Source organism: Aquarana catesbeiana, linkage group LG06, assembly GCF_042186555.1.
Source record: "Aquarana catesbeiana isolate 2022-GZ linkage group LG06, ASM4218655v1, whole genome shotgun sequence".
Classification (NCBI taxonomy): Eukaryota; Metazoa; Chordata; class Amphibia; order Anura; family Ranidae; genus Aquarana; species Aquarana catesbeiana.
In genome coordinates, this window is record NC_133329.1 from 398,879,715 (window position 1) to 398,900,528 (window position 20,814).

Here is a 20,814-nt window from a genome sequence, read left to right on the forward strand (position 1 = left end):
AGTAAAAAATATTGCTTTTTTTTTTCAAAATTGTCTCTCTTTATTTGTTTATAGCGCAAAAAAAAATAAAAACCGCAGAGGCGATCAAATACCACCAAAAGAAAGCTCTATTTGTGGGGGAAAAAAGGACGTCAATTTTGTTTGGGTGCAACGTCGCACGACCGTGCAATTGTCAGCTAAAGCGACGCAGTGCCGAATCGCAAAAAAGTGCTCTGGTCAGGAAGGGGGTAAAAATCTTCCGGGGCTGAAGCGGTTAACAATATATATATATATATATATATATATATATATATATATATATATATATATCTATAAGACATGAAAACGAATGCCGGTCTCTTTCCATGTGCTTCTCGTTATTCTATCGCGGCTCCGCTCAGTTCCTTTGGTCGGCCTTTCCTCAACCTGCCAGGTTATCCCGTCACACTTCATTCCTGCGGTCGCACGCTCATTGCTATCCCTCATGGTCTGACCTACAGTACTTCTCTCAGAGCCACCTACCCGTGGACTGAAACGACTGGCAATTTTTTTTTTAATGGCTGCAAATAAGCAAGAATCACCTGGAGTAAGTCGCCGGAATTAAGTATAGTCAGTGCGCCCGCGGTCCGCCTGTCAGGATGAGCGCTCTTCTCTCTTCTGGTTCACTGGCGTGTCTGCCGGGGAGATCTCAGCAAATCAGAGCGGCAGTCATTGTGCTGCAACCTCAGGCGCCGATCCCCTCGGTATAAGCCATTTACAATCACCGCAAAGCTGCCGGTGTCAGGAGTGCTCAGAGGGGGCCTGTGACATGTTCAGGCTTCCATTTAAAGCCCCAGTTCCCAATCTGCGGCCCTTTGGTACTTGTTGTGCGGCCCCTCGGCCCCCTCCCCTCCGGCCCCCAGCAGTCAGTCGCAGAAGCATTGAATTCCGACCCTTTCTCTGCCAGAACCATGTTTGCGTTTTTTTTGCACGCTTGTCTAAAAAAGTAATTTTAGGTCTGAAGATTAGTTAACCCCCCCAAAACAAAACTTATAAAACAGAGACCATGGAGAATAAAATAGCGGTAGTTCCAATATCTTATGTCACATGATATTAGCACTGTGGTTTATATAAAGCAAAATTTCAATACCATGTTGACTGTGTTATGTAACAAGTATGTCACGATCAACGTTTTCATGCGTAGGTACCCCTGACCCATGCGTTTACGTTCCTATGTAAAGGTAGGGGGGCTCAAAATTTTTTTTTTTTTTGGGGTGGGGGGAGGGGGTATTAACCACTTGCTTACCGGGCAGTTAAACCCCCCCCCACCTGCCCAGACCAATTTTCAGCTTTCAGCGCACCTTGAATGACAATTGCGCGGTCATACAACACTGTACCCAAATGTAATTTTTAACATTTTTTTCCCCACAAATAGAGCTTTCTTTCGGTGGTATTTAATCACAGCTGGGGTTTTATTTTTTTGATAAACAAAAAAAAAAAAAAAAAATGGAAAATTTTGAAAAAAAAAAAAAAAAACATGTTTCATAGTTTGTTATAAAATTTTGCAAACAGGTAATTTTTCTCCTTCATCGATATGCGCTGATGAGGCGACACTGGTGGGCACAGATAGTTACTGATAGGTACCACTGATAGATGGCACTGATAGGCACTGATAGGTGACACTGATCGGCACTGGTAGGTGGCGCTGGTGGGCACTGGTATGCGGCACTGTTGTGCACTGGTAGATGGCATAGGTGGGCACAGATCTGCTGGCGGGAGCTCTCCTCGATCGGGACCAATGTCCCTCTGAGAGCTAATTTAATCTCAGTATAAATACAGCTATTCTGTGAAGCCCCCAGAGGTTTGTTAGAGAACCTTAGTGAACAAAACAGCATCATGAAGGCCAAGGAACACACCAGGCAGGTCAGGGATAGAGGGGTCCAACCTGGCAAAGGTATACCTAACAAAGTGTCCGGTGATTGTGCAGTATATCTGCCCGGAGTTCAGCTTAGAGATCAGGAATGGGAGCTGCACAGCGGGGGGGAATGTCTTGACTCACCTCCAGGCCGCTTTATAAAAACCGGATGCTCTGAATTTATATTTGCAGCGGTGGACAGACGAGTTGAGCGTTTCTGATTACAATGTTCTTTTTTTCCCTGTTTTGCAGCGTGTGCGGGAAGATAGATCGCTGTTCAGCAGGTGCCGCCGCTGTAAAATCCTCATTATTCCTGGTACCCTGGATGTAGCTGTCCGGGTCCGGCGGCAGGATTCAGTTACGTAACAGACACGAATTTACAGTGTAAGCAAAGCGTGTGCTGTAAATAGTTCTGCGCGGTGGGATGTGCGTTCAGCCGGTCATGCAGCGCGGCGATTTAGCCATTTTGCAACAGCGATGAGCCGGTCTCGATGCGATCCACTGGCCAGATATTTGCAATCCACCTGGCATGGGGGGGGATCATTTACTCCCAGCATGTCTGTATACCCCCCCCCCCTCCAGGTTATACAGAACCAACAAAAAAACAGGGGGGGGGGGGAGCGGTATTTATGGTCTACATAACTATTACCAACACATCAAACAACACTTTTATTTTTAATATCATTTTTCATATTAACAAATCTTAGTAAAAAACCATAAGAAGGAAACTACCTTATTTATCGGTGTATAACACGCACATTCATTTTAAGAGGGAAGTTTCAGGAAAAAAACTTTTTATTTAAGGAACTTTGAAGCAAAATAAGGGTCAGTGCCCATCTGCAGCCTCATCAGTCCACATCAATGCAGCCTCACCATTGCCATCAATACAGCAGCCTCACCATTGCCATCAATACAGCAGCCTCACCATTGTCATCAATGCAGCCTCATCAGTCCACATCAATGTAGCCTCATCAGTCCACGTCAATGCAGCCTCATCAGTCCACGTCAATGCAGCCTCATCAGTCCACGTCAATGCAGCCTCATCAGTCCACGTCAATGCAGCCTCATCAGTCCACGTCAATGCAGCCTCATCAGTCCACGTCAATGCAGCCTCATCAGTCCACGTCAATGCAGCCTCACCATTGCCATCAATACAGCAGCCTCACCATTGCCATCAATACAGCAGCCTCACCATTGTCATCAATGCAGCCTCATCAGTCCACATCAATGTAGCCTCATCAGTCCACGTCAATGCAGCCTCATCAGTCCACGTCAATGCAGCCTCATCAGTCCACGTCAATGCAGCCTCATCAGTCCACGTCAATGCAGCCTCATCAGTCCACGTCAATGCAGCCTCATCAGTCCACGTCAATGCAGCCTCATCAGTCCACGTCAATGCAGCCTCATCAGTCCACGTCAATGCAGCCTCATCAGTCCACGTCAATGCAGCCTCATCAGTCCACGTCAATGCAGCCTCATCAGTCCACGTCAATGCAGCCTCATCAGTCCACGTCAATGCAGCCTCATCAGTCCACGTCAATGCAGCCTCATCAGTCCACATCAATGCAGCCTCATCAGTCCACATCAATGCAGCCTCATCAGTCCACATCAATGCAGCCTCATCAGTCCACATCAATGCAGCCTCATCAGTCCACATCAATGCAGCCTCATCAGTCCACATCAATGCAGCCTCATCAGTCCACATCAATGTAGCCTCATCAGTCCACATCAATGTAGCCTCATCAGTCCACATCAATACAGCCTCACCATTGCCATCAATGCAGCAGCCTCACCATTGCCATCAGTGCAGCCCGATTGATGCCCATGTGCAGCCTACAGTGGACAGGAAGGGGGGGGGGCAGGACGAGCACGAACAGATTACATACAGTGAGAATCTCCTATGATAGACAAAACAGTGGTCCAATGGCGGCCCAGGAGACGGGACTTCCTATTACAGAGGCCGCCAAGTAAAACAGGAGATTCTCACTGTATGTAATCTGACGGCGCTCGTCCCGCCCCCCCCCCCCCTCCCTGTCCCCTCTGAGGCAGCTAAAATTGAAGTATTGGCGTATAACACGCACACGCTATTTGCACCCGATTTTCATGGTGAAAAGGTGAGTGTTATACGCCAATAAATACAGTATACACTATACTATCAAAAGTATTGGGACGCCTGCCTTTACAGCTATAATAGCTTCAACTCTTCTGGGAAGGCTGTCCCCAAGATTTAGGAGTGTGTCTATGGGAATGTTTGACCATTCTTCCAGAAGAGCATTTGTGAGGTCAGGCACTGATGTTGGATGAGAAGGCCTGGCTCGCAGTCTCCGCTCTAATTCATCCCAAAAGGTGTTCTATCGGGCTGAGGTCAGGACTCTGTGCAGGCCAGTCAAGTTCCTCCACCCCAAACTCGCTCATCCATGTCTCTATGGACCTTGCTTTGTGTACTGGTCCAAATCATTTGGTGGAGGGGGGATTATGGTGTGGGGGGGGGGGGTGTTTATCAGGGGTTGGGCTTGGCCCCTTAGTTCCAGTGAAGGGAACTCTTAAGGCGTCATCATACCAAGACATTTTGTACCATTTCATGCTTCCAACTTTGTGGGAACAGTTTGGGGATGGCCCCTTCCTGTTCCAACATGACTGCCCACCAGGACTTAGCTCATCACAAATTGGGGGAAAAGGGACAATCACAGCTGCCCTTTACCACGTGATCAGCTGTGTCTAATGACAGCTGATCACCAATGTCAACACAAGCCCATTATTGGCTTTTTTCTCCTCCTCATGCAGAAAAGATGAAAGCCAATAACCGGTTTGTGGTAATGGGACAGTCCCAACAGTGCCCACCAATGCTGCCAATCAGTGCAGCCTCATCAGTGCCCACTAGTGCCGCCTCATCAGTGCCCATCAGTGCAGCCAATCAGTGATCATCAATGCAGCCTCATCAGTGCAGCCTTATCAGTGCCCATCAGTGAAGGAGAAAAATGATTATATACTATACTATATAAAGCTCCATTTGTGTGAAAAAAATGATAAAAATTTTGTTTGGGTACAATGTTGTATGACCGTGCAATTGTCATTCAAAAGTGTGACAGTGCTGAAAGCTGAAAATTGGCCTGGGCAGAAAGGGGGTAAAAGTTCCCAGTAGGCAAGTGGTTAATGTCCCTGTAAGAAGAGAAAAGTGTCCCCTGGATGGTGTCATGAGAAGGTGGCCCCCACCACCACAAGGTTATCTTTACACCTGAGCAGCATAACAAGTATCCTTGAAAAAGTGGATTTTGTTCCAAGAAACACATTGGATGAAAATCTATGATATACGGCATGTAACTATGAGATGGTAATGGACTGTTCCTTATTGTGGACCATCCTGCCTGGTATCAACCACTATCTACCATGGGATGTCACCACCAAAAGATTATCTTTACATTCGAGTTGCATATGTATTTTTGATAAAAGGGAATTTTTTTTCCAGGAAACATGTTGGATAAGAAATAATCATATGCAAGAAAATCTATCATAGGCGTGTGTTGCGTGTGCTGTGTGTGTGTCGCGTGTGTCGCAGATTTTCCCAGTTTAAAGTGGTTGTAACGTCAGAAAGTTTTTTTAATCTTAATGCATTCATACCTGAGCCCTCTCTCGATCCAGCGATGTTGCACGAGAGACTCGGCTGCCCGGGACTCTCCCCCCTCATTAGGTGAGACAGCAGCGGTGCGTCATTGGCTCCTGCTGCTGTCAATCAAAGTCAGTCAGCCAATGAAGAGAGAGAGAGAGGGGGTGGGGCCGAGGTGCGGCGCCGTGTCTGAATGGACACACAGAGCTGCAGGCTCGGCTCGGGTGCCCCCCATAACAAGCTGCTTGATGTGGGGGGCACTCGGCAGGAGGGAGGGGCCAGGAACACTGAAGAGGGACCCGAGAAGAGGTGGATCGGTGCTGCTCTGTGCAAAACCAGCTGCATAGAGCAGGTAAGTATAACATGTTTATTGTTTTTAATAGAAAAAAAAAAAAAAAAGGCCTTTAATCACTTTAAACCCCTGATATTTCACCAAAGCCCCCTAACAGGGCTCCTAAAATATTCAAAAGTAAATAAATAAATAGATAAAATTGTAAAAAATTATTAAAAATAAAATAATAAAAATAAAAACTACTGACACCGTCCACTGCTCTTCTCGGCAGAAGGGAGGGGCCAGGAGAGGCGGCGAGGGACCCGAGAAGAGGAGGATCGGGGCTGCTCTGTGCAAAACCAACTGCAACAGAGGAGGGAAGTATAACATGTTTGTTATTTTTAATCAAAAAAAGGCAAGACTTTAACCACTTTAAGCCCTGGTTCACACCGGTGCGATTTGACATGCAATTTGACATGTCAAGTCGCATGTATTCCAATGTCACATGTGTGGTGCAAACACCGTTTACATATGTAGGCGCAATTTATATATGCGTTCGCTTCTAAACACGGAGGGATGGGGGCGCTTTCAATTTTTTTTTTTTATTTATTTTGCTTTTTATTTTTTATTTTTACACTGTCCTTTAAAAAAAAAATGTGATCATCTTTATTCCTATTACAAGGAATGTAAACATCCCTTGTAATATAAATAAGAATGACAGGTCCTCTTTATTGCGAGATCTGCAGTCAACAAGACCCCAAATCTCTCATTTACCTTTAAAAGCAAAAAAGTAAATTACAGTTTATACACCTTTTAAAAAATATATTAAAGCGGACGGAGTTCCAGTCCCCCAAACTTTTTTTTTTTTACTGCTCTGTAATTGTCCAAACCTGAACATGAATATTTCTAACGTCTTATTTTTAGCGCTTTTACTATCTTTAAAAATAGTTTGTAACTACCAGATCTCGGAAGCGGGCAGGTTCTATTTTAGCTGTGGGCATCTGAAGCCCTCCTGTGTTCATTTCCTGGATTTCTGCACATACTCATAAATTGATCCAAGGAGGTATATTAAAAAGTATACACTTTATTTATACAATGATAAAGAAAAATTCCACAGCAAGTACATAGGGTACAATCCTTATAGATACAGCACATTTGGAGTTCCCAACATGTTTCGCCCTCAGTCTGGGCTTCCTCAGGGGATGCTGTCCACTTGGAGCACAAGCCTTCTAGTTGAGAATATATATATATATATATATATATATATATATATATATATATATATATATATATATATATTAGTACAGAAACACATGCGAGGTATCAGCGCGATAGTCAGAGCGAGAGCAATATAGTTATATAGTAGGTGAGGTTGAAAAAAGACACAAGTCCATCAAGTCCAACCTATGTGTGTGATAAATAATATTACAATAATTCTAGCACAAGCCCTTCTCTGTAACTCTAAACTGGTAACCTGTAAAAAAAAATTGAAAGCATGGAGATTTTTAAGTACTGTAGTTTGGCGCCATTCCACGAGTGTGCGCAATTTTAAAGTGTGACATATTAGGTATCTATTTACACGGTGTAACATCTTCCTCTATATACAAAAGAATTGGGTGAACTTTTTTTTTTCCATTCAAAAAAGTGTATTTTTTCCAAAAAAATTGCCTTTGTAATACCGCTGCACAAATCCAGTGTGACATAAAATATTGTATTGATCATCATTTTTTTTTCTCTAGAGTCTCTGCTAAAAAAAAAATAAGAAATATATATATATATATATATATATATATATATATATATATATATATATGTATATATATAAAATGCTGGGGGTTCTAAGTAATTTTCAAGCAAAAAATACTATTATAAACTTGTAGGCAAAATGTTCCAGAAAAGGTCCGGTCTTAATTGCACATGTCTGTAAAACAACAACAAGGTTTTGTACACAAGATTTTCACGTCATTCCGTCATGTGTGGCGATATGTAACACACGTGTAGAGCAAGCAACATTTTTGTATGTCGGTATCCCGCCAGGTTTGTTCATGTTCATATGTGTCTGATTGTGGGGGCAGGCTCAAATGTATTTTTCTGGTGGGGGGTGCAGAGTGCAGGGGTCAGGAATATGTGTTATACGGCACATCCTACAGAGTGCAGGGGTCAGGAAAAAGTAATATACAGCACATCCTACAGAGTACAGGGGTCCAGAAAATATGTTATACAGTACATCCGACAGAGTGCAGGGGTATGTGACATACAGTACATCCGACAGAGTGCAGGGGTCAAGGAAATATGTTATACAGCACAGCCTACAGAGTGCAGGGGTCAGGAATGTGTGATATACAGCACAGCCTACATAGTGCAGGGGTCAGGACTATGTGTTATATTGCACGGCCTACAGAGTGCAGGGGTATGTAACATACAGCACATCCTACAGAGTGCAGGGGTCAGGACTATGTGTTACACAGCACAACCTACAGAGTGCAGGGGTCAGGAATGTGTGATATACAGCACAGCCTACACAGTGCAGGGGTATGTAACATACAGCACAGCTTACAGAGTGCAGGGGTCAGGACTATGTGTTATATAGGACAGCCTACAGAGTGCAGGGGTCAGAAGGTATGTAACATAGTCCTCCCTATATTGCTGGTCAGTGAGGACAAAAATGTGTTGATGGTTTTCTTTCGAAGTGCATCCCATGAATCTGTAACCTCTGAAGTATTCAAAATGTTGCAAAAAGAACTTGTATTCTATGTAAATGTAAATTGTAATGTGCAGCTTAGATAACTATACATATATAGTTAAAGATATATATATATATATATATATATATATATATATATACTGATAGAGAAAAGGCGGCCTGAGCTGGCCATACATGTTACAGACTGCTTGTATTATCTCTGTACAGCCTTGAAGTGTATTCTTTAGTCTTGTTCTATAGATTGTAACAAGTCTTATCAGTCTTTAGGTTTTATTACTGTTCTGTATCTAATAAGTGAGATCACGTGACCTGGTGTAATTGTGTTGTATGTTCTGAATCCTGCAGGGGGAGCTGCTGAGTCCTTGCCGCTGTGACGGATCTGTACGTTGTTCGCACCAGCCCTGTCTTATTAGGTGGATCAGCGAGCGCGGATCCTGGAGCTGTGAACTGTGTTATTACAAGTACCACGTTATTGCCATAAGCACAAAAAACCCTCTTCAGGTAAAGGTAAGTCCGAGCAACTCCGTGCCGGGTGATCGATCAGCACTCTGAATTTAAATTCGGCATATTCTGGGCAATGGGGGTAAGAGATTGTGCAGGGCGAAGGAGCCTGCGGGAGCGGAGGATCAGATAAGGAAAACCGCTCTTTCCCCAGCCACTTGCCAATAATAATAATAATCTGAATTATATGTGATGGATCAGAACACAATAGTCTAAGTTGGTGAAGTAAAATTAGAAAAATATATACATAAAACTATTTTTCAGAAATAAAAAACTGATAATTGGCATGTGCGTATGTATTCACCCCCTTTGTTAGGCCCCTTTCACACCGAGGCGTCAGCGGTAAAGCAATGCTATTTTTGTGGAGATGCTTTTAACGAAAAAGGGTGAAAACGACTCACAAAGCGCCACTGCAGCGGCGCTTTGCCGGCGGTTTACCGGCGCTGCCCATTCATTTCAATGAGCAGGGGCGCTTTAGGAGCGGTGTATACACCGCTCCTTCACCGCTCCAAAGATGCTGCTTGCAGGAGTTTTTTTAACGTCCTGCCAGCGCATTGCCTCAGTGTAAAATTCCTCGGGCTCTCACACTGAGACTGCAGGGGAGCCGTTTTTCAGGCTCTTTACAGGCGCCATTTTTAGCCCAAAAGCACCTGGAAAAACGCCTCAGTGTGAAAGGGGTCTTATGAAGCCCATAAAAAGCTCTGGTGCAACCAATTGCCTACAGAAGTCACATAATTAGTGAAATGATGTCCACCTGTGTGCAATCTAAGTGTCACATGATCTGTCATTACATAGACACACCTTTCTGAAAGGCCCCAGAGGCTGCAACACCTAAGCAAGAGGCACCACTAACCAAACACTGCCATGAAGACCAAAGAACTCTTCAAACAAGAAAGGGACAATGTTGTTGAGAAGTACAAGTCAGTGTTACGTTATAAAAAAATATCCAAATCTTAGATGATCCCTAGGAGCACCATCAAATCTATCATAACCAAATGGAAAGAACATGGCACAACAGCCAATTAGAACCTCCATCTCTAATCATGTGCTTCAAAAAAAAAAAAAAAAACCTCATTGGAATCCATGCGTCTGGCGCCCTGCATGTAGATTAGGGGGGGCGCCCTGCATGAACGGCCGCCACTGAGCAAGACACTGCCATTACCGGAAGGTTTCTGGGCTCAGCGATCTGTAACGTACAGTGCCTTGCAAAAGTATTCACCCCCTCTGCATTTTTCGTGTTTTGTTGCCTCACAACCCGGAATTAACATGGATTGTTTGAGGATTTGCATCATTTAATTTACAGAACATGCCCACAACTTTGAAGATGTTTATTTTTTTTTTCTTTATTGTGAAGCAAACAACAAATAGGACAAAATAACAGAAAAAGTCAATGTGCATAACTATTCACCCCCCTAAAGTCAATACTTTGTAGAGCCACCTTTTGCGACTATCACAGCTCCAAGTCGCTTTGGATAAGTCTCTATGAGCTTGCCACATCTTACCACTGGGATTTTTGCCCATTCCTCCTTGCAAAACTGCTCTAGCTCCTTCAAGTTGGATGGTTTGCACTTGTGAACAGCAATCTTTAGGTCTGACCACAGATTTTCTATTGGATTGAGGTCTGGGCTCTAACTAGGCCATTCCAACACATTTACATGTTTCCCCTTAAACCACTCAAGTGTTTCTTTAGCAGTGTGTTTGGGGTCATTGTCCTGCTGGAAGGTGAACCTCCGTCCTAGCCTCAAATCACACACAGAGTGGTACAGGTTTGGCTCAAGAATATTCCTGTATTTAGCACCATCCATCTTTCCCTCAACTCTGACCAGTTTCCCAAAGATTTACCTTCCAACAAGACAATGACCCTAAGCACACAGCTAAAATAACGAAGGAGTGGCTTCACAACAACTCCGTGACTATTCTTGAATGGCCCAGCCAGTGCCCTGACTTAAACCCAATTGAGCTTCTCTGGAGAGACCTAAAAATGGCCGTCCACCAACGTTTACCATCCAACCTGACAGAACTGGAGAGGATCTGCAAGGAGGAATGGCAGAGGATCCCCAAATCCAGGTGTGAAAAACTTGTTGCATCTTTCCCAAAAAGACTCATGGCTGTATTAGATCAAAAGGGGCTTCTACTAAATACTGAGCAAAGGGTCTGAATACTTAGGACCATGTGATATTTCAGTTTTTCTTTTTTAATAAATCTGCAAAAATGTCAACAATTCTGTGTTTTTCTGTCAATATGGGGTGCTGTGTGTACAATAATGAGGAAAAAAAAATGATTTTAGCAAATGGCTGCAATATAACAAAGAGTGAAGAATTTAAGGGGGTCTGAATACTTTCCGTCCCCACTGTATGTGACTTCTGAAGGTAATTGGTTGCACCAGAGCTTTTTATGGGCTTCATAACAAAGGGGGTGAATACATACGCACATGATAATTATCAGTTTTTTATTTCTGAAAAATAGTTTTATGTATATGTTTTTCTAATTTTACTTCACCAACTTAGACTATCGTGTTCTGATCCATCATATATAATTCAGATTAAAAAAACATTGAACCAAAGGCTGTAATGTAACAAAATAGGTAAAAAGCCAAGGGGGCGAATAATTTTGCAAGGCACTGTATCTACAGCCCCCTGATGGCCCCTCCCACCATCCATAATCTGCCTGCTCTGCATAGAGAAGCACAGGGACCCAGTGATGGTGTCACTGGGAATAAAATAAGGCATGTAATGGAAAGGTTTTATTTAAAAAGTTGATTGGCATGTTGTTCAGGAGGAACCTGGAAAGGTGAAATATAAGCAGAATGAAGTTCAGCTTTAAGTGAACCTGTTGTGTCACCCTTCTTTGTATGGAATGTAGCGGCAATATATGTATATTTATTATATGTTATGATGTGTTGTGGTTTGTATGTTACACAGAATGACCTCTTTGTGTGTCACTATTTTATATGAAATATAAACTTTACAATCAGGACCCAATTGTAAGCGCTAAACAGCAGCAGCTAATCAAAGGAGCCGCCAAGTACATTTACATACATTGCAGAGGAGGGCGGGGACTGCTCTTGTATTTCACCTGCCGGCCAATAGCTGGATGCTGGATCTGTCTAACAGAGAGGCCTGGAATGGGGGCTCCCGGTGTGTTCTGCAGGGTAGGTACTTGTACTGTACATGTTCTGCAAGGTAGGCATGTGTTCGTGCTCTGCAGGGAATGTGAGTGTGTGTGATCTGCAGGATAGGTGTATACACATGTTTTGTACAGTAGATGTGTGTATGTGTTCTGCAGGGTAGGTGTGTGGGTGTATATGCTGTGTGGGGTAGGTACGTGCAGCGCAGGGTCAGTATGTGTACGTGTTCTGTAAAGGAGGTGCGTGTACGTGTTCTATAGGGGAGGTGCGTGTACGTGTTCTGTAGGGGAGGTGCGTGTACGTGTTCTATAGGGGAGGTGAGTGTACGTGTTCTGTAGGGGAGGTGCGTGTACGTGTTCTATAGGGGAGGTGCGTGTACGTGTTCTATAGGGGAGGTGCGTGTACGTGTTCTATAGGGGAGGTGCGTGTACGTGTTCTGTAGGGGAGGTGCGTGTGCGTGTTCTGTAGGGGAGGTGCGTGTACATGTTCTGTAGGGGAGGTGCGTGTTCCTGTTCTATAGGGGAGGTGCGTGTACGTGTTCTGTAGGGGAGGTATGTGTACGTGTTCTATAGGGGAGGTGCGTGTACGTGTTCTATAGGGGAGGTGCGTGTACGTGTTCTATAGGGGAGGTGCGTGTACATGTTCTATAGGGGTGGTGCGTGTACGTGTTCTATAGGGGTGGTGCGTGTACGTGTTCTATAGGGGAGGTGCGTGTACGTGTTCTGTAGGGGAGGTGAGTGTACGTGTTCTGTAGGGGAGGTGCGTGTATGTGTTCTGTATGGGAGGTGAGTGTACGTGTTTTGCAGGGGAGGTGAGTGTACGTGTTCTATAGGGGAGGTGCGTGTACGTGTTCTGTAGGGGAGGTGAGTGTACGTGTTCTGTAGAGGAGGTGAGTGTATGTGTTCTGTAGGGGAGGTGCGTGTACGTGTTCTGTAGGGGAGGTGAGTGTACGTGTTTTGCAGGGGAGGTGCGTGTACGTGTTCTGTAGGGGAGGTGCGTGTACGTGTTCTGTAGGGGAGGTGCGTGTACATGTTCTGTATGGGAAGTGAGTGTACGTGTTCTGTAGGAGAGGTGAGTGTAGGTGTTCTGTATGGGAGGTGCGTGTACGTGTTCTGTAGGGGAGGTGAGTGTACGTGTTCTGCAGGGGAGGTGCCTATACAGGTCTCCTCCTCTAGGTGTCTGATTTCAGGATCTGCTCCCTGGTTGACATTGTATTGCAGATGCACTTTGTTGTTTTGCTACATTCAATTCAATGTTATTTTTTTTTCTCTCTGGTGATTTCCTCAGTCTATGATGCGCCATGCTATATGTTGGTGCCATATAAGTACAAAGCAGTAACGATGATCAAATTCTCCCCTGCAGTGGCAAGCCATCTCCTTGACAGTAATAGAGAAGGTGCAGATCGCAGCGGCCATCCTGGGCTCCCTCTTCCTCATCGCCAGCATCTCGTGGCTCATCTGGTCCACGTTCAGCCCGTCCGCCAAGTGGCAGCGGCAGGACCTGCTCTTCCAGATCTGCTACGGAATGTACGGCTTCATGGACATCGTCTGTATAGGTAAGTCCTCTGTCATTCCTACTTACCTCTATGGGGGGGGGGGTTTAAATAAACAGCAGAGCCTTCCGTGGTGAATTGTCAGCTCCTCGGTTCACAGCTGCGGGCAGCTAGTAGAATTCTCCCTGTGCTATCTATTTTTTTAAATTCCATATTTTTACTTAAATAGTTAAACTTTAAGAATACGCCAAAACTTCTATAAGGCTCCGATCTGTGCAGTCGCAGCGACTTTGAAAAGGTTCCTGCACATTGATGAGACTTGAGTGGCAGAGAATGGAAAGTCGCATCAAAGCCGCACTGGGGAATTGGACGACTTTGGAGTCGCACTCGGAGCCTTACTGTAAGAACCAAGTCCAAAACTCCTCCATCATGCTTTCTCTCATTTGCTGCCAAATTAAAAGTCAACTCAGACTCATTTGCATTTCTGTCCATCCAGTCCTGAGATTTACACAGCTCTCTCACAGCACAGCCCTGTCTGGCGGGCCTGGAAGCCTGGTGTTTCCCTGCTGCAGTTAGGGAACACGTGTGCGAAATCGCACCCCATTCTTTTCAATAGCACTCATTCAAATTGGTTTGCAGGGGTAAGAAACAGAGAGATCACTCGCTTTGATTAATAGACAACACAGGGCTCTGTGCTGTGATTGGATACAGCTGATTGGCAGGTCCCGGACGTGAATTATTGTCCGGGACTTGCTGACAGACTCCCACTGTATACAGTCACAACGGGTGTCGGGGGGGGGGGGGGGGGGGGCACGCATGTGCACACCCTAAACCCGGAAGCAGACACCAAAGTGCCACTGCGTCCCTTTGCTTGCACTAGCCGCCCGCCCGCAGTACATTGGGGGCAGGTCGTCCAAACTTGGTTAATAATATGTGTGTGTTTATACCGAGGCACATGCTAGCTTAGTGGTTAGCACTTTTGCCTTGCAGTACTTGGTTTGAATCCTAACATTATCTGCATGGAGTTTGTACAGTGAGGAAAATAATGATTTGATCTCCTGCAGATTGTGTAAGTTTACACACTTACGAAGAAATGAAGGGTCTATCATTTTTATCATAGGTGTATTTTAAGCGGTAGAGACAGAATATCAACCAAAATTCCAGAAAAAACACACAATACAAATGTTATAAATTGAGTTGCAGTTCAGTGAGTAAAACAAGTATTTGATCCCTGACCAACCAACAATAATTCTGGCTCCCACAGACTGGCTACAGTAGGTGCTCATCTGGTACTCAGATTACTCCTATCACTTTAAGAAGGTGCTCATAATGACAACTCGTTATGTGTATAAAAGACACCTGTCCACAGAATCTTTCTTCCATTCAATCCTCACCACCATGGGCAAGACCAAAGAGCTGTCAAAGGACATCAGGGACAAGATTGTAGACCTGCACAAGGCTGGAACGGGCTACAAGACCATCAGCAAGAAGCTTGGTGAGAAGGAGACAACTGTTGGAGCGATTATTCGCAAATGGAAGAAATACAAAATAACCATCAATCGCCCCTCGGTCTGGAGCTCCATGCAGGATTTCGCCTCATGGGGTTAGGATGATCATGAGAAAAGTGAGGGATCAGCCCAGAACTACATGGGAGGAGCTTATGAATGATCTCAGGGCAGTTGGGGACCACAGTCACCAAACAAACCATTGGTAACACAATACACCGCCATGGACTGAAATCCCGCAGGGCCCGCAAGGTCCTCCTTCTCAAGGAGGCACATGTACAGGCTCATCTGAAGTTTGCCAATGAACATCTAAATGATTCAGAGAAGGACTGGGAGAAAGTGCTGTGGTCAGCTAAGACCAAAATTGAGCTCTTTGGTATTAACTCAACTCGCCGTATTTGGAGGAAGAAAAATGCTCATTATGACCCTAAAAAACACCATTCCTACAGTCAAGCATGAAGGTGGAAACATGATGCTTTGGGGATGTTTCTCTGCTAAAGGTACAGGTCGACTTTGCCGCATTAAGGGGCCAATGGATTGTAAAATCTTGGATGAGAACCTTCTTCCCTCAGCCAGAAGACTGAAGATGGGTCCTCCAGCATTACAATGAGCCAAAGCATACCGCCAAGGCAACAAAGTAGTGGCTCAAGAAGAAGACCTAACCAGTCTCCAGACCTTAATCCTATAGAAAAATTATGGAGGTAGCTGAAACTTCGAGTTGCCAAAAAACCTTAAGTATTTAGAGAAGATCTGTAAAGAAGAGTGGAACAAAATCCTTCCTGAGATGTGTGCAAACCTGGTCACCATCTACAAGAAACGTCTGACCTCTGTGCTTGCCAAAGGGTTTCTTCACCAAGTACTAAGTCAGTGATGGAGAACCTTGGCACCCCAGATGTTTTGGAACTACATTTCCCATGATGCTCATGCACTCTGCAGTGTGGTTGAGCATCATGGGAAATGTAGTTCCGAAACATCTGGGGTGCCAAGGTTCGCCATCACTGTAACTAAGTCATGTTTTGCTTGGGGATCAAATACTTATTTTACTCACTAATTTGCAACTCAATTTATAACATTTGTATCATGTGTTTCTTTGTAAGTGGGCAAACTTACAAAATCTGCAGGGGATCAAATAATTATTTTCCCCCATTGTATATGTTTCCTCCAAGTACTCTGATTCCCTTCCACACTCCAGAGACATGCTGGTAGGATGATTGGCTCCTGTTTATCTCGGTCCTAGTATGCATGCGAGATAGGGACCTTAGATGGTAAGCTCCTTGGGTGCAGGGACTGATGTGAATAAAATAAAAATGGTCGGCACTATATAAATGCCTAATAAACTTGCGTGGAGTACAAGCTTTCAGAATGCACTTGGACTGTACAGACCGCGTTGTCATTTTCCGCACCAGTCATTTAATGAAATTGCGCAGTAAAAACAAATTTCTATCACCAAGTCATAATTCCACCTTCCAAACCAGGCAATGGCAGCCGCTGGGCACTAGAACAGCCTCTGCCAGGCCCAATGGAGCCGGCTAATGCCCCTGCAAGTCAATGAGACAGAAAAAACGCCATAAATTCGGGCGCATGTCCTCTAAGTTTTGTCATTGCGTCATCCCATCTGCAGGAGAAGGGAAGCAGCAGGAGGCTCGGCGATTACTTGCCGGAACGATCCCCTCCTATCACGCTTCGTGGAGTGTGCCGTCGTGGTCTGCCAGAGCGGGGCTTCTGCCGCATGAATCATCATCGCCCAAAGGGAAGACGTGAGCCTCCTCCACTCCACGACATCAAGCCATGGAAAGGACGGTCACTGAAGTTAGAAATTCGTCTTTGGGTCGGTCAACAACGTACAACTGATTGTAACCATTTTATAAGTGATTTGGAGGAAACTCAAAGGGCCCATTCAAACCGGAACATGTTCCTGCACTGCGTTTAAAACGCACTGGGTGTGCGATCTGCTGCAGGTGTCAGTTTAATCCTAACGACACCCCAAATGCAGGTCTTGCCTGCCTGCAGCGGATCGCATAGTACTGCAGTACCATGTGATCTGGTGCAGTGCGTTTTTTAACATTAATGCATGGACTTTCGGTGCGATTTCATCAAATTCAAACAAATGACCTGAAAATCGCGCCACATTAAGTCGCATAGGAGTCACACGGGAATGCGTACCACAAATGTGCCATTCTGAATGCCAATCAAAGCACCTGTCACTAAATAAAATGTTTCCCTTTACAGTCCTGGTCACACGTTGTGGTTGCCTTGCGTTAAAAAATTACCCCCCCCCCGTGTTGCTTTCTTGGTGCTTCAAAGCATCTCCAAAGCTTCCATAGAAGTCTCGCTTACAGCACCTGAAGCTTTTGAGAGGCTTTTTATTCAGTGTTAGCTTCACTTTGTTATGGGGGTATTGCAGGTATGAGATATCCCAGGATGCACTGGGAAACCAACAAGTGAACCAGAAAGATGTCATCAGCAGTCACTTCCAGTTCATGTGTTTATATTCTGGGAGTGTCTGGTGCAGACGTCACATCTGGTGTGCAGCGTGGAGCATCAGGAAGGTGAATGGGGTCCGGACTGGAGCAGAGCAACTAGCCGATGGCATATGTGGCAGAGGATCAGCAGAGCTGGGGGACTGGAGCAAGAGAAACTAGCAATGCCACATGATGTGAGCACCGTGGGAACAATATAGCGGTTGATAAGTGAAGACCAGAGAGAGAGAGAGGAGGATTGGTAAACCAGAGGATCAGAAGAGCAGGAGTTTACTACTGAGTGGGGGATCAGCAGAGCTGGGGGTTACTAATGGGTGGGGGATCAGCATAGCGGGGGGTTACTACTGAGCGGGGGATCAGCAGAGCTGGGGGTTACTACTGAGCGGGGGATCAGAAGAGCTGGAGGTTACTACTGAGCGGGGGATCAGCAGAGCTGGGGGTTACTACTGAGAGGGGGGTCAGCAGAGCTGGGGGTTACTACTGAGAGGGGGGTCAGCAGAGCTGGGGGTTACTACTGAGAGGGGGGTTAAGCAGAGCTGGGGGTTACTACTGAGAGGGGGGTCAGCAGAGCTGGGGGTTACTACTGAGCGGGGGGTCAGCAGAGCTGGGGGTTACTACTGAGCGGGGGGGGGTCAGCAGAGCTGGGGGTTACTACTGAGCGAGGGGTAAGCAGAGCTGGGGGTTACTACTGAGCGGGGGGGTCAGCAGAGCTGGGGGTTACTACTGAGTGGAGGATCAGCAGAGCTGGGGGTTACTGCTGAATGGGGGATTAGCATAGCTGGGAGTTACTACTGAGCGGTGGATCAGCATATCTGAGGGTTACTACTGAGCGAGGGATCAGCAGAGCTGGGGGCTACTGCTGAATGGGGGATCAGCAGAGCTGGGTTTACTATTGAGTGGGGAATTAGTAGAGTGGGAGATCAGCAGAGCTGGGGGTTACTGCTGAGTGGGGGATCAGCAAAACAAGGGATCAGCAGAGCAGGGCGTTACTACTGAGTGGGGCATCAGCAGAGCTGAGGATACTACTGAGCAGGAGATCTGCTGAACAAGGGAACACATTACCTGGGGATTTGCTGAACAGGGGTACCAATGAGTTGGGGACCTGCTGAGTGGGGGTACTACTGGGCCCCTTTAAAACAAATAAAAAAATTCAACACACACATTTGCCAAGCTTCACTAAAGCTTCAAAAAAGCACCAAAGTATCATAAACACATCAGAAAAGTGTGTTGAAGCGGTAGGTACTTTAATGTCCCAAACTTGCAAGGAATCTCCACCATGCTTCACAGTTGGATGCAGACACCCATTATTGTACCACTCTCCAGCCCTTTGCCAACAAACTGCCTCCTGTTACAGTCAAATATTTCACATTTTGACTCATCAGTCCAGAGCACCAGCTCTGAGTCAGAGTCGCTTAGCCTTGTTTCCACAACGGAGGTTTGGCTTTTTTGACGAAATTCTTCCATGAAGACCACTTCTGGCCAGACTTCTCCAGACAGGAGATGGGTGTACCTGGGTCCCACTGGTTTCCTCCAGTTCTGTGCTGATGGCACTGCTGGACATCTTCCGCTGTGGAAGGGAAGTAAGCATGTGTTCATCTGCTGCATTAAGTTTCCCTTGCCAACCACTGCATCTACGCTCCTCAACGCTACCCAACCACTGCATCTATGCTTCTCGACATTGCCAATTTCTTTGTGCTTCTTCAAAAGAGCTTGAACAGTACAGCCTGAAACCTCAGTCTGCTTTGAAATCTTTGCCTGTGAGAGACCTTGCTGATGCATAGCTCCATTGGAGTGCACTGGTGTCATGGTGCACATTGGTTAGTAGATGATACTCTGGGGTGCAATGGAGTTGTGGGGTGCACAAGGGTCATTAAATGACCAGGATGCTCTGATACTCTGGGGTGCACTGGTGTCATGGGGCGCACAGGGGTGCACATTGGTCAGTAGATGACACAGGATACACTGGGGAGCACAATCTTTTGGGTGCACAAGGGTCAATAAATGACTCATGATGCTCTGGGGTGCACTGAAGTTATGGGGCGCACATCGCTCAGTAAATGACACAGGATACTCTGGGGTGCACAGAGGTGCACAAGGGTTAATAAATGACCCAGGATGCTCTGATATGCTGGAGTGCACTGGTGTCATGGGGCACACAGGGGTGCACATTGGTCAGTAGATGACACAGGATACTCTGGGGTGCACTGAAGTTGTGGGGTGCACATGGGTACATAAGGGTCGATAAATGACCCAGGATGCTCTGATACTCTGGAGTGCACTGGTGTCATGGGGCACACAGGGGTGCACATCAGTCACAGGAAACTCTGGGGTGCACTGGATTTTTGGGGTGCCAAGGGTCAATAAATGACCCAGGATGCTCTGGGGTGCACTAGATTTTTGGGGTGCACATTGGTCAGTAGATGACACAAGATTCTCTTGGGGTGCACTGGATTTTTGGGGTGCACAAGGGTCAATAAATGACCCAGGATGTTCTGATGCTCTGGGTTGCACTGTAGTTTCAGGGTGCACAAGGGTCAATAAATGACCCAGGATGCTCTGGGGTGCACTGGATTTTTGGGGTGCACAAGAGTCAATAAATGACCCAGCATGCACTGATACTCTAGAGTACACTGGTGTCATGGGGCACACAGGGGTGCACATTGGTCAGTAGATGACACAGGATTCTCTGGGGTGCACTGGATTTTTGGGGTGCACAAGGGTCAATAAATGACCCAGGATGCTCTGACGCTTTGAGGTGCACTGGAGTCATGGGGCACACAGGGGTGCACATTGGTCAGTAGATGACACAGGATTCTCTTGGGGTGCACTGGATTTTTGGGGTGCACAAGGGTCAATAAATGACCCAGGATTCTCTGATACTTGGGGAGTGCACTGAAGTCATTGGGCACACAGGGGTGTAGATTGGTCAGTGGATGACACGGGATTCCCTGGTGTGAACTGGATTTTTGGGGTGCACAAGGGTCAAACAATGACCCAGGTAGCTCTGATGCTCAGACATAGGATGTAGGAGACATATGGACATAGGCTAAATCTGGGATTGGCCGCGTTGCCATGAAGGAGAGCCACCTACAGGTCCAAAAACCTTACCAACGTTCTTACCCTTCCAAGCCTCGTCTAAAACACGAGTTAAAATTCTGCCCGGAGTTCCATTTTTAGGCTTCTTCATAAGCCAAACACGAGCGTCGAGCCGCACGTTCCCCCTTTTTTTTATATTATCCATTCTTTGTATGCAAATT

General features: G+C 45.8%; 1 protein-coding gene across 1 annotated transcript in view; it reads left to right on the forward strand.

Moving 5' to 3' along the window:
• MARCHF4 (membrane associated ring-CH-type finger 4) overlaps positions 1-20,814 on the forward strand; it is a 127,863-nt gene that overhangs the window by 74,487 nt on the left and 32,562 nt on the right. Inside the window, exons 2-3 of the mRNA XM_073634407.1 lie at positions 8,798-8,959; positions 13,443-13,635. Of these exons, the coding sequence (XP_073490508.1) occupies positions 8,798-8,959; positions 13,443-13,635 (355 nt within the window). The remainder of the gene's footprint in view (positions 1-8,797; positions 8,960-13,442; positions 13,636-20,814) is intronic.